General features: G+C 34.4%; 1 protein-coding gene across 12 annotated transcripts in view; it reads left to right on the plus strand.

The window, feature by feature from the left end:
• Window positions 1-9,898, plus strand: part of Nlg1 (Neuroligin 1) — a 288,191-nt gene extending 278,293 nt beyond the window's left edge. For all 12 annotated transcript variants that reach the window (XM_067782396.1, XM_067782442.1, XM_067782403.1 and 9 more), the window contains one exon: window positions 8,064-9,898. In XM_067782396.1, the coding sequence (XP_067638497.1) occupies window positions 8,064-8,097 (34 nt within the window). In that variant the 3' untranslated portion in view covers window positions 8,098-9,898. The remainder of the gene's footprint in view (window positions 1-8,063) is intronic.
• The last annotated feature ends 5,791 nt before the right edge of the window (window positions 9,899-15,689 follow it).

The raw sequence follows: 15,689 nt of genomic DNA on the forward strand, positions 1-15,689 counted from the left end.
ATACGAAACTAGTATAAATAGGAAATCAAATAAAAACAGCTTTATTAGTTCTCTTACGGTTTAGTTTTTATACTCAGTTGAGCAGAGCTCACAGAGTATATTAACTTTGATTGGATAACGGTTGGTTGTACAGGTATAAAGGAATCGAGGTAGATATAGACTTCCATATATCAAAATCATCAGTTTAGAAAAAAAATTTTATTGAGCCATGTCCGTCCGTCCGTCCGCCTGTTAACACGATAACTTGAGTAAATTTGGAGATATATCGATGAAATTTGGTATGTAGATTCCTGGGCACTCATCTCCGATCGCTATTTAAAATGAACAATATCGGACTATAACCACGCCCACTTTTCGATATCGAAAATTTCGAAAAACCGAAAAAGTGCGATAATTCATTACCAAAGACGGATAAAGCGATGAAACTTGGTAGGTGAGTTGAACTTATGACGCAGAATAGAAAATTAGTAAAATTTTGGAAAATGTGCGTGGCACCGCCCACTTTTAAAAGAAGTTAATTTAAAAGTTTTGCAAGCTTTAATTTGGCAGTCGTTGAAGATATCATGATGAAATTTGGCAGAAACGTTACTACTATTACTATATGTACGCTTAATAAACAATTGCATAATCGGAGAACGACCACGCCCACTTAAAAAAAATTGTTTAAAGTCAAATTTTAACAAAAAATGTAATATCTTTACAGTATATAAGTAAATTATGTCAACATTCAACTCCAGTAATGATATGGTGCAACAAAATACAAAGATAAAGAAAATTTCAAAATGGGCGTAACTCCGCCCTTTTTCATTTTATTTGCCTAGAATACTTTTAATGCCATAAGTTGAACAAAAATTTACCAACCCTTGTGAAATTTGGTAGGGTATTAGATTCTAGGACGATAACTGGTTTCTGTGAAAAAGGGCGAAATCGGTTGAAGCCACGCCCAGTTTTTATACACAGTCGGCAGGGTACAATAGTTGCACGCAAAGATTGGTCGCCATTGTAACCATTAGCCTTTTACTGGTATTATGACATCTAATATAAAATTGTGTCGCCAACATTAGGCTACATAATTTTTCAATGGATATCGGGGGGATTTTTCCCAACGAGCTTTTAGGGCTGGGAGGGGCGAATTCGCCCAAATTGCTACCTAAAAAAAACAAAAAAAAAAAAATTTATCACCGGCTAGTCTGCATAGATTTAGCAGCCGTGTAGATTTATTGGCCCAAACAAAGTTATCGGCGGCATGTCAAATAGTAGCTACATCCCTGTATACAACTTGAGATATTGGCAAAATGTACGTGTGCATGTGCTCCAGGATATCTAAGCAGTATAAGCCGGAACCGCTGCACTTTTTTGTAGGTACTACTAAGTAGGGATACTTAAAGCATTTTATTTTCTGGAAGAAATGTTACCCTCATGTGGCACTCTTAAATTGTACCTCTAGAACTAGGTTACCCGGCGCTTTGCAAAATGGTTTAATTTTTCGATGATGGTCCAGATTTGCTTGATCAAAGCGAAATATATTTTTTTGTCAAAGGACACGCGAGCATACTGGAGAACTTAGAAGAACCGACAGGGCGGCATTCTTACCAAATAAGAAAACGCCAATACGCTCTTATGCTCATAGATAAGCAGAAACGTATATATGTATGTACTCGTTCGTTTGTCAATATGTTTAACAAATATGTAAATACAATTTGCTTGCCGTATACGTCGTATATTAGATTTTTTGACAATTTAAGCCAACTTAAGTTTATCAAAAGGACTATAAAATTCAACAAAGAAAAGGAAAAAATATACTGCTGCCAAAAGTTTGTGGCTCTTTTGCTTTTACGTTTGTTAGCCAAATAGTCAGACACTTGGAAAAACTATAAAAGATAAGAAATAAGTTTTTCCTAATGCATATTGATTTAACGGTTAATTTTTAAATGAATTTTTAGGTCGAATTACACTTTTTATCATTGCACTTTAAATGTGAGTTTCCAAATTGATTTGTGTGCCAAAACTAGAAAATTATGTTTGATTTGGGTTGACATAGTTGGGCACGGAAACCTTTTTACACTAAATATTTGCATTGATAGGGCACTCAGTCAATGAAACTTATAAATAATTCTTGACTTAAACAAAAAAGACATATGAAAAGGTTGATTTTATAACTCAAAACATGAATTTCCGTATATTTATTTAAAGCTTCAAATTTGTACAAAATTTACGACAGTTAAAATAATAACCGAACTTGATTGCCGTTTTCATTTTACTCTATTTGTATCAGATAGGGAAAGTTAAGGGGAGTAGGAGAGCGTAGAAGCGAAAAAGGAAAGAAAATGGCAAGGAAAGCCGGTAGGTGAAACAAAGAAAAGGGGAAAATAACAGAAATGGGTAAGTTAAAGGATGAAAGATGATGTAGGAGATAGTGAGAGGAAGTGAAGAGGCTAATGAGCAGAGCAAAATCTGACTGGATAGCGAAGAAGAGGAAAAAACGAAAGAATGAAAATCACTTTGAAAAAAGTAAAAGCTATGGCAAAAGGTAGAGTGAAAGCAATAATAAACTTAAAAGTTAGAGAATGAGTAAAACTAAGATTTACACTGAGAATTAAGAGATGAAGAAAAAGTAAGAACGAGAGTAAGAGTACGGGTAAGAAAGAGTAAGGGTAAGGGTAAGAGTAAGATTAAGAGTAAATAAAGACTAAGAGTATCTAAGAGTAAGAGTAATATTGAGAGTAAGATTAAGTGTAACTGTAAACAAAGAGTAAGAATAAAATAAAGATTAGGAGAAGAACTATAGTAAGAATAAGAAAATAGTAAGAGTAAGAGCAAAAGTAAGAGCAAGAGTAAAAGATAGTTCAATAGTAAGAGTAAGCATAAGAATACGATTGGGAGAAACCCAGGACCTTCAGTGTGGTAGGCGCAGTATGCAAAAGTCAAAGTAAGACAACATGCCAGGGATAAAAGGGAGAGTAAGAATAAAAGTTAAAATAAGAGGAATAAATTGAAACTATGTGGGCTGCTGAGCGGAATATCACACTTTCTATACTGCGGTTTCGAAAACGCCCTAGCACGGAATTCTTTTGAAAAACGCCTCGTTTCAGGCCTTGTTTCAAAAACGCTTTATCTCATAATTTGGTTGTTGTAAATTTTATCTTTAATTTTGTTTCAAAAACGTCTTATCTAAACTTAAATTCAAAAAATTTTGAGTTTAGCTGGGGCGGTTATAAAAAAGTCCAAGTTGTGGCGTTTTTCAAACGAAATCTGAGTTAGGCCGGTTTTGAAACAAACTCTGATTTTCGGTATTTTAATACAAGAAATTCTCAAATGGGTAATGTTGATTTATAAGACTGAGTATAAACGGTATAAAGAATTCAGATTTACGGTATGAGAGAGGAGAAGTAAAAGCAACTACAACTACTACATTTACTCGTACTCCTTTCCTTACTCTTACTATTCATTAAGTTTTTTTTTTTCTAACTCTCCCTTCTCTGTAGCTCTACCTTTCCTCCTACTTCCTCACTTTCTACATTTTGCATTCAATATATCTTCCTGAGTCCGTTTCAATTTTTCAACTTGTTTATAATTGGAGAATATGTCATTTTTACAGAACAAAAGCTCCCAACGGGTTAGGGGGATTAGAATATACCCGCGGTAGGTATGCCTGTCGTAAGAGGCGACTAAAATACTAAATTGATTCAAGGGGTATGTAGCGCAACCCTCTAAAGGGATTGCCAGCGCAATATATAGCTTCTCCAACCCAATTGCCACCCTCACCAACCGGTGGCGAATCCTGTTTCATTAACAGCCGATGCTCTGGCGGTCCCAAGTTCCGCATGGAACTAAGGGGTAGGGAGGGCGGCATGGCCTGGAAGGTTTAATGTGGTCACATAAATCGTTCCCGAGATGAACGGGCCAGTAATTTAATGGTGCTTTGTTACCTGAACGTACAAGATCTATATTATGCCATTTATTTGACTGATAATTTAATATTTCAAGTGGGCATCTGAATTGCTTTGAATGGCTTAGCTCTTAAAGGATTACAGGATTGACAACAATGTAAATGATTGTTACAAATGTGAGCCGTTCCCAGTTGTACTTGGTTTACTTAATTTATTTATTTAATAATGACCAGCTTAATTAACAATAACAAGAAGTTCTGAAGTTATCCTTCTACTTGTGAAATGAAAATTGTAGGAAAATGTGGCGTTTTGTTGTTTTTTGGGTATTAACTTGTATTCTGTAAGGGAAAAAGCAAGCGAAGTGGAATTGTTCAAAGGATTTAGCTCAACTACAAAATTTAATATTAATAACAAATGTTGTAACATTTAAAATGCAAAATGTAAAATAAATAAGCTGATAAGATCATTTTACAAATGTTCCTGCCAAACAAAGAAGAAGAATATAAATTCCTAATATTAATATTTGAGTTCAAAATTTAGCTTTTAATAGCACTTAAATTGCAGTTGAAATTAAATCTCAAGAAAATTGCAAGCGCAATAAAATGGAAAACTTCAAATATTGCAAATATATTTATTATACTCAGTTGTATTTGACACAACAAATTTGCTTTGTTCGCCCCACGGGAAACTGTAAAATTATAGTGTAATTGAGATTATGAGTTGAGTGTACTATGCTTGGTTTTGCTTATTTATCTTACTATAAAATTTTAATTTTTGATGTGTAATTATCTTTGCTCACGGTATGGCGAAATTCGGGAGGAGGATCCCGAAATTTCGCTCATTTTATCGTCCCAAAAATCACGAGATTATTGGAGTTAAATCCCGGGATTGTTGAAAATAGCATTTTATTATTAATAATAAAGAACTTGTTCCACAAATATTCCCCTTGCAGATAAGAGCAAAAAAAAATTACACAGCGGAACAAAAAAATATAAATAAAATATGTATAAAAACAGGTAGACAAATGTCCAACCAACTATACTTTCTTAAAATTTCGAAATAATAAAAGTTTAACCTGGAGTCAAAACATTCCGAGCCCTTCAAGTTTTTTCAAATATTTGAATTAAGGGGTGTTCTTTTTATACTTTTGAGGTCACATCACATTCAGGATTTTATTTTAAGATCGTTATTATACCTGAAAGTACCACTTCCATCCTTCAAAGTCCCTCTCAATCTTTTAAAAAATTTCTTTCTGCCTCTTAGAATTCTCCAATTGAATTTACTGAGTTCGAAAAATCGATTGAACTTTCAAATCCCCAAAATCTCCGATAGCAAAAAATCCCGAAAAAAGTAATCTCTAGGTGAAACCCAGTATCGCAGCGTGCCGTAAATATAAGTGTAGCAGTAGCCTTTGTCAGTGGTGTGCAAATATGAGGAAGATTATGTGGACGAAATCAGAGAGCAAATCAAGGCAAGGCAAGGAAAGTTAAGTAGAGGAAAAAAGTGAAGGAATGTTAATTAAAGGAATGGAAATCAGAGGAAGGGAAAACATAAAAGGGAGAAAAAAGAATAGAAAGATTGGAAGTCAAAATCAAAGCTTGAACCGAAATCACACTGCTTGTAATCAGTGTGCCATCAAAGGACTAACTGTGTATTACGGATGAGTTATTCATTTGTTATTGACCAGTTTTATTGTTTTCCATGTCATATCGACAAGTTTTCGAATTGTTATTGGTGTGGAGTTAACGAAATCACTAGGAGTTATCTATTTCTTATCGAAATATCGAATGAATTGGTATTGATAAAGAAGGTTACGAACTTTTAGTAGACAATTTGTGGGTTTTTTATAGAAAAAATGTCGATTTAGTATCGAAAAGTAGTCGATTATATATCGAAATTTATCGTTGGGATATCAAAATTTTATAGCAGTAATACGTGCTATCGATTTGTTATCAAATTCTTATCCAAAAGTAAACCATTTGATATCGAAAAGATAATGATTTCTTGGCGGCGTGTTACAAATTTATAATATATATGTTAGGGGAAATTTATCGACTTGCTATAGAAAAATTATCGATTTACCATCGAAAAATTTACGAATTTTTATCGAACAATTACCAGTTTTTAGCGAAAATATACCGATTTCTTTGTCGAAAAGGTAACGGCACGTTACCAAAATGTTTTCGATTTGTTACGAACTTTTAACTGACGTGTTAACGATTTGTTATAGAAGTGTTAATAATCTTGTATCGGCGTGTTATTGATTTGTCATCGATAATTTATCGATTTGCTATCAAAAAGTTATCAGTTTGTTATCAACAAGTTGTCGTGTTACAATCTTGTTATCAGAGCGTTATCGATTTGCTATCGATGACTCATCGGTTCGTTCTGAAACAGATTCCTATACATCTTCAATATAATACCGGGACCCATTTAAATAGTTATGTCTTTTTTTATGACTCGACAAATTGTGGGTCAAAAAATTGTTCTAGGTTAAAGTTTATGGGATCCCGGGGACTCCAACAGTGTTTTGAATCATGCATCCTTTTAACTTTTCGGACATTGTTTTTTTAAATTCCACAAACCAAGTAAAATTCGGACTTTTATTTTATAAGTCCGAAAATTAGAGTTCATTATGGAACCGCTCATTCAAATGAAACGAAAATTTGATACAACGCTTTCTGGTGAAACAAGAGGGATTCTGTATGAACTAAACTCGTTTCATTTAGATGGGCCGTCCCATAGTTATAGGGGCGGACTTTTATTCAGTTCTTAAAAAATAAAAGTCCAAATTTAATATTTTCTTTCGTGTAAACAAATTAAAAATCCCCAAATACTTTTTTAAGGATGAACTTTTATTATAAAATGGAATAACAGTTTGGCTGCCTGATATACAATCGATAGCACATTTGTAACCCTTTGATTACAAGCCGAAAAGAAACCAGTGGTATACTGATGATTCGGCGACTTTAAACCGATAACTCGACGATAATAATTCGCTATCGCTAATCAGCCAAATAAAGCAATTACTATTCGGTAAAGATTGTTGCCGTTAAGAAGACGGCCAGAAATTATTTGCTGCTGCTAAAATTACCGTTTTGTGGTTTAAACTCAACTCTTGAAAATTTTAAAGCATTACTTTTCTAGACGTCCATTGGTATGTTTGCACATCGAACTTCACGAGTACTTGATAATAGCTCCGTTTTTGTTCTTAGTTATACACTTTCAAATTAGCCTGGGTCTATCCGCGTATCTTGCGCAACAAATATAAAAGTCCCATATCAAATATCAACAGAAATCAGCTGTCCTATCAATCAATCATCTATCAATAAAAAGTTACATGCACTTGCGCTGCCATCTGGCGAATGTTAGCAACTGCCGGTAATAAAGTGTTAGTTCGCTGCAAAAATCGCGAGTACTCCATGCATGCATGTACAAACAGACAGACGGACATGGCTAAATCAACTCAGCTCTTCAAGCGGATCATTCGGTATACTAATTGGTGGGGCTATCTATTTTCCTTTAAGGACTTACAATTTTGAGATTCGTGGCGAAGTTAATATACCATTTCATTATGATGAAAGGTATAAAAAATGTAAAAGTTATTCTTCTTTGGCATCATTATCATGGGAACCGTTACCGGACGCCTGGCAGATGTGATACATCAACATAATCTAAAAGTAATAAGCAGGATATAACAGATTGATATAGGACTAAATATGGAATATTGATATTACCAAATTTCCGCAGTGATCCACAAATGAACTCGATGGGCACATACTTGCCCAAAATCCTCCCAAAATAGCCCCAAATTAACCCTGGAGCCCCTGAAATAAACTCATAATGACCCCGAAGTAAGCCCCAAATGACTCCGCGAGGATTACGACAGAGTTCCCAAAGTTATCTTGGAACGTACTTATTTACGTAATTGCTTGTTCTTTTATAATTTTTTATAAAATATTAACATATTAACATTCATACAAACATACAAGTGAAACGAAAAAAAAGAGCTAAAAAACTTTTCAAGTTTAAATACAAATTTATATGAAAGAAATCTGCTTAAAACCGCCATTGCTGTTTTCCTCTTCGCCACTGTACATTATTCATACATATGTATTAGTGATTTATTTACTTTGATGTTTAAATTAAACAATATAATCTCTTCATATACAGGACTAACGCCAAAGGACGACCCACAGAAATCTAACCAACAGTGGAATGAGAATGCAAAAGAAAAACGCAACACTGGAGCAACAGTAAAAGTTATAACATACAACAAAAACCAACAGGAAAATTGTCAACAACAAAATTTGAACAATGACAGGTAAACAGCAGTTGGTGCACAGGTGAATTTTGTTCATTGACAACGATAAATGAAGGACCAAAAAGTTTGCACAAGTTTACCAAAAGTTTGTTATAGAATTATATACACACATGTACATAGAAACACATGAACACATAATAAGTACATATTTATATGTACATATGATCATATAAACGGTAACATAGGTCCGTTGAACTTTTCCATCGAACGAGCAGCCGGTAAATGTTAAATTTGTGGAATAACGAGTATTCATACACTTGAAGTGCTGAGTTTAGAGAGGTCAAAAGCGATGCAAAAGCTAGCGTTAAATTTGCCAAGACGAACTTTGCACATTAAAATTAACTAGCCCTGGCAAGCGTACTTGTGTTGGTATAAAGTAGCACATATATAGATTTTATATGGTCACTTAGTTGTATTTGTACGTAGTTGGCTGTAGGTATTAATATAATTAAATTTAATGAAGGAAGAATGGAAAAGAAATTAGAGCAGATAGAAGTCGATTACTTTAGACAAAAAAGTATGCATGTTTTATTGCAACAGGTCATTCAATTTTATTAATTGATGAAATGAGAACAATTTATTGAATATTTTCAGCTGAGGTTGCACTTAGTCCACCTACGGTCAGCAAAGGGTCTAATAAACTCACACTGGACAAAAGAGAGACGTGTTTGCTCTATCCATTAAATACACGCATATGACTTGAAATGTTAAAAGGGAAGCTGCTTTTTGTTCCATGAGAAGAGGGAGCAAAGGACTGCGGTGGCCTGGTCTTGCAATGTGTGCGAATTTAAGCTTCCATTAAAGTTGATTAGATCTTAACCTTGGCACTTCGACCGACAACATATAACTTTGATTTTAAACTTAGCTTAAGCGGCCAAAGTAGTCAACCCTAGCCAAATTTACTTACTTACTTAATTGGCGCTTAACCGTCTAAAAGCCAAATTTAACTTTAAGTTTAAAGTCGCTCTAAAAACCTAGATATTACTGCAATGTAGTAGACTGTGGACTTAAATTATGTATATATCACTCCTAGCTAAGTTTCCCTTCATGAAGAACTGAAGGATATTTTTCTTTAAAAGCTTTGACATGGTAGTAAGAAAATATGTCTACTGATCATTCAACTACTGATTGGTGACAATGATAGGGTAGGGTTCTCATAATGTTATCGGTTTTGTTTTCAGTCTGAGTAGAATTTAAGGGTTTTTTTAACACAGCTATGTCCCTAAGAAAAACTACGCGGCGCAGTAAAGAGGAAAAGAGAATTAGATATAAAGTTAGGTTGAACTGGCCGGTCCCTGAGCACCTCACATAGACTAAATGAATCCGTAGTGTTACCAGAAGTTTGTTTTAACGACCAAACTGAAAACCCCTATCAAAACCCAGGACCTATGTAATAAAATAACTCCGTCCTCTTGGCAAATCCTAAACGCTTTTTGGAATTAAGTCACTTGCTGCTTCAAGATCTGACAGCTGTATCACTCCTAATAGCTGGAGTCTTAGCCTGTCAAGGGCAGTGCACTACCACAGATCATGCTCGATCGTTTCCTCCTCCAACCCTCACTTCTTACATCTGCTATCACTAACCAAGCCTAATTTAAAGGCATGTGACGCCAGAAGGCAAGAGTCCTGTCAGAATACCCGTCTACAGTCCTCTCTTTTTAATGATAGAAGCATCTTCCTTAATTTAGGGATGTAAGACCTACACACAATCCTCGACCTGCATATAATCCCCGCGCTTGAACCCACGGCTTTTCCTCTTGGTCGATCATGTTCCCCTCTCCCCTTCTCTTAATCTCGTCCAGAAAATATTGCAAGGCTCCATTTTTTCAACGCATCTACCTCTCTGCCACAATTATCGATTTTTAAAGAGCGGAAATACATGGCGTACCGAGCAAAATTATTTGAACATTTAGGTCTAATTACAACGTCATAACGATAAAGCTGAAGTTTGCAGAGAGAGTCTCCTCATTCACAAGCATGTAGGCAAAATTACGCCGGTGGTACCAACTGCGCCCTATAGTGGTTGGCCTGGTTATGGTGGTCGTCATTTGTTTGGTGGCCCAAGAGGAGCTCGGATACCAATTGGGAAAATTTAAATAGTTTGATTTATGCCGACTATGTGTTGCTACTTGCTGATAATCCAGTAAATAATGCCGCCAGATGCTCAGTGCCCCACAGGCAGTTGGGAGAAACGACACGAGAGCTATGAATTATCCAGTACCTTGTCCGGGGATGGAAACCAGGATAAAATTATGATCAGATGGTAATACAAACTGGCTTTCAAACTAGACGGACTCCAGCAAGTATCATAGCTGACTTATTGAACGACGTGCGTGCGTGCGCGGCTTGGAACTAGCACTGTGGCAGAAAGTAAACGATGCGGCAACCCTTTTATTGCTATCGTGCAAAAGGCAGATTGGGATAAAAAACAACATCTAAACAATATCAATAATGACATGAAAAATACGGCGAAGTCAAGAATGTACTTGTCCAACATGCTAACCCAGAACTAAACCTTGTTCCGCCCCTTGATATACCTTCCCCACATAGCCCATGCATTTAAGAGGCTGAGCGCTTAGTGGTATCATCTTTAATAAAGACTACGCCGGAAAGGCAAAGAAAGCTGACATGCTACAAAATTTACAGCAAGACCATATTACACTGGAAATGGTTCTCATCGTAGTTAAAGTTTTGGAAGAAGATTAGCCCACCAACCCGATCCTGGTTTTATCGTTTTCGAACCAGTGAATTCCAAGCATGTCATCCTTCCACCGCTATGTTGCGCGGCTCAGGACTATGAGGGGACTTTGTTAGAAAAATCCGAACAAGGGAAAGTCCCTGAGGAAAACCTCGGTATTCAACCACTTCCTCCCAACTGCCAAATTCAGCGTTTAGTTCATCCGTTATGACCAAACTTCCTGCCACTTACCGCCACAAAAAGGTGACCGATCACGCGGATAAACACTGTATCAAATGCGGAAGAGGCCTGGACACCCTACCCCATGTACTCAGCCATCCCCATATCTTAGTTCGACAGAGATGTCACAACAACACCCAATACAGAATGGTCCAAACTCTGTGATGTCCAGAGAAGTTCTGGCGTTTTAAGACCTTAAATCGTCATACGTGATTTCATTTGACAATATAATGGATTGCATCAAGTAGGCTTTGCAACAGAATCTTGAATATATATACTCCAGCGGACGACCTTTGACTTCAAAGTCAGTCATTATTAGCAAGAGCCCTGCGCAGATGGAATCATGTAAGTAAATGGATCATAAGCCTCCTGAAAATCCCGCAACATTTAGCTCTGATGAAGAGATTCAGCGCCTCCAACCGCTGTTCCTAGGCAGTGTACGTGGAACACTCTATGTTTTTCGAAACAAATAGACTGGGCGGGGACTTTCTCCAATTTCCATAAATTTTTGAATAAAAATTTATCCCATTTACTTCTTTTCAAATTTATCCTTTTCAAAGATTCAGCTTGTATGTTTTCAATATGACCTAAAGCCAACCAGGGTGGCTTATTTATTTAACTTGATTAAGAGCCGGTTTTTCAGTAGCTGGTTAAGCTAAGTTTAAAGTAAGTTCTAGTCTAGTCTAGTCAAATTTAAACTCCAGTAAGCTACTGAGCAGTTCTTCAGTCACAGTTTAAGGCCGGCTTTGGGGTAGGCTTTTTTGTACGGCAGCATTGGTTTTTTATTATCTAGATAATTTGTAGATACGGTAACAGCTGGATTTTGTTTACCCAACAAACGTGGAAAAAATGTCTCCAGCGAAATACATATCTAGTTATGAAGGTGATATCCAACATCATTATTTAATTATTCTTAAACCAGCTAGTCTCACGTTGATATCCAACTTCATTTTCCAATCACTATCCACCCTTTGAGAAATTTTGTAAAATTTAGAGATCTCGAGTTGATCTCCAACGTTATTATCATTATCAAACTATTATACAAACTTTGAGAGATTTTGAGATATGTACAGTTTTCAAATGAATTTTTAACACATTTTTCCAGTTGATATCCTTCATTGGATATCGATCTGAGGTGGAGTTGAAAAAAAATCTACAGGGTATAACCGAAACCAACAGCGGTTTATTGTGAGAAATAAACACCTCGTTAATAGCAATAATAAAGCGTAATTAATCAAAAATAAATTATAAACATTTTATTTTATTTTCGTATGAAATTTTACATTACAGTACAATTAGAGAGTTACAAATTGTTAATTAAAAATTGTCAACTTAAGCAATAGCAGTTTTTGATTTATAATAAAATTCCTTTTTTGCTCACAACGTTATGATTCTCAAGTTCAATCTGTTTCGAAACAACTTTAGAGATTTAAAAGTATGCCTTGTTATCAACATCAGCTGTACTGGTACTTAACGTCAAGTGCGAGTAGGGTATATTCGACACCATTGCCAACGAACACAAATAACTGATAGGTTAACTAGAGTCGAACACTGCCAGATCGGCCGCTTAAGCTCAGCCTAAACTTCACTTAAAGTATATTGAAAAACTATAGAATTAGTTTCAGCATAGTTTAACTAATAAACTGAGTTTAACTTGTACTGAAAACAGGGCCTAAAAATCACGTTAATTGTGGTTTCAATATTTATTAAATTTTTGGTAAATATGTTTGCAATCTTTTAAAGCATTTCAATGCTTTATAGTGTGTGTCATATGTTAACTTATGCTTATATTTTAATTTTCACATTTAAACACAATATAACATGAAAGTAATTAGTATACCACTATTATCTGCTCCATTAATTAGCCATACGAGTTTAATTAGATAGCCAATAATGCTCGTATAAAAAATAACTAGATGCAAAATATATGTAAATTTAATTACAACATGCAAGCACACATTTGAATGTATAAACATTTTAAAATAATAATAATATAAATATAAAATGAGTTAAAATATTTGGATTAATTTATTTGACTACAAGAAAGAAGGTGTAACGGCAGCTGGTTTACATTCCATAACATCAGTATATAATATTAGATAAAATATTAAATGTTTGCACCTGCATTGTTTTTATAATGAAAATAACACCCAATAAACAAGATAACAAGATTCTATATAGATGCTACTAAAATTTTGTATACATTTTTTATACTCAGCGTGCTTTGCACACAGAGTATATTAAATTTGATTAGATAACGGTTGGTTGTACAGGTATAAAGGAATCGAGATAGATAGGGGCTTCCATATATCAAAATCATCAGTATCGAAAAAAAATTTGATTGAGCCATGTCCGTGCGTCCGTCCGTCCGTCCGTTAGCACGATAACTTGAGTAAATATTGAGATATCTTCCCAAATTTGGTACACTAGCTTATCTGAACCCAGGATAGATTGGCATTAAAAATGAGTGAAATCGGATGATAACCACGCCCACTTTTTATATATATAAAATTTTGGAAAAAACAGAAAACATGATTATTTAGTAAATAATACACCTAGAATGTTGAAATTTGACTTGTGGTATGTAATTGAGACTCTTGATACAAATTTGGAAATTTTTTTTAAAATGGGCGTGGCACCGCCCACTTGTTTTAAAATCAATTTTACAAATATTATTAATCATAAATCAAAAACTGTTAAACCTATCGTAACAAAATTCGGCGGAGAGGTTCTCTTTACTATATAGAATGCCTTGAAGAAAAATTTACGAAATCGGGTAAGGACCACGCCCACTTTTATATAAAAGACTTTTAAAAGGGTCGTAGACGAAAATAATAAGCTATATCTTAGCGAAAAAGAGCTTTGTGTCAATAGAATTTTACTTTTTAAATTGAATTATAACATTCAATTGGAAAACACTAAAATTTTTGACAATGGGTGTGGCACCGCCCCTTTTATGATTAAGCAGTTTTCTATGTTTCCGGAGCCATAACTTGAAGAAAAACTAACACATCGTAATGAAATTGTGTACACACATTTTCCTTATAGCACAACATATTTCTAGTAAAAATGGACGGGATCGGTTAAAGACCACGGCAAATTAGATATAAAACAAATTTAAAAGGGTCGTAGACTAGAATAATAAGCTATAACTTAGCAAGATATAGTTTTGAATTAATGGTATTTCACTTATCATGTTTTACTGTAAGAGGAAATGTGGAGACATTTTTTTTAAACGGGCGGTGCCACGTGATAGTTATGTAGAAAAGTAATTGCAAAGCGGTGTTTCTTATAAGTTTTTACATAAATTATATATGGTAACACAAGGCGCATTCAGCACCGGGTGATGTTATCCCAACAGCTGATTGCTTCTTCTTGATAATTTTCCATACAACGGCTTGTACTGCAACATGTTAGTTAATCGAAATCAATGAAAATTTTCTTTTGACTTGACATTCTTCTGTACGGCGAATTGGTTGAATTCGCTTTGCCACCACTTGGTATGGATTCGCCTTGATGGCAACATATCAATTGAAAATAGGTTTCACCTTACTTTTTAGCTTAACTTAAAAACCGAAAAGGCCGAAAGAAATTTATAGAGAACGCCCTTGCTAGACGAAATCGTTAGGAGGCGAAACATTCGTCTGAGCTTTCGTTCGTAATATAGAATGATGCCCTTAATATAAAACTATCCCTACCAAAATTGCACAGGCTAATCTGCCTATCTGTATATATACGGTTTAGTCTTGGTAAACGGTATAAGAAAATTAATTAAAACTAAACGTAGTAGTTAAATGCAATCACCTTGAACTTTATTCGTGGCAAAAATTTAATAAATAACCAGCTGTCGAAAAACGTAATATAAATTATTTAAATAAAGTTAGATACAATTTTATTATGACACTTATATAAATGAATGAATAAATTTAATTATTTGTATGAAGAAGAGGTCATAACAAACATTTTTTTAAGAGATAACAAAAAAGCCAATAAAAAATTTGTTAAAGATAAAAGATTAATTTTCGAAATCATAAAATTTTAATAACGAAAATACCAAAGCTACAAACATAGATAAACACACACACGAACTCATACGTAAAGAAATGGCGAAAATGTCTAATTAAGTATTAATTTATTAATTGGCAATGTGTTAATTGCATGTATCTACATTTCACTATGTTTTTTACATTAAAAAGCCAAATATAGCAAACATAAAGAGTAACGAAAAGAAAAAAAATTATAATAATGATAGACGTGTTTTTTTTTTAAAGCTTCACAATTTTGCTGCTTGTTTAAAAAAAAAAAAAAAAAAACAAATTAGGCGAGTTGTTTGACTTGTTTTTCTTTTACAATGAAATTTTGTTAAAGCGAGCAGAAAAATTGTTGAAGCTTTTGAATAAAAAATCCCCAAATATACATACATACAGCAAATAATTGGATGTTTTTTTTTTTTTTCTAAAGCTTCAACATTTTTTTCAGCTCGCTTAGAAAACAATTCCAGTTGAATTTTTTTTTTTTTTTGTCATTTGATTTTGCTGATATCATTGTGAAAACTCTT

Source organism: Eurosta solidaginis, chromosome 1 (genome assembly GCF_040869045.1).
Source record: "Eurosta solidaginis isolate ZX-2024a chromosome 1, ASM4086904v1, whole genome shotgun sequence".
NCBI classification, from domain to species: Eukaryota; Metazoa; Arthropoda; class Insecta; order Diptera; family Tephritidae; genus Eurosta; species Eurosta solidaginis.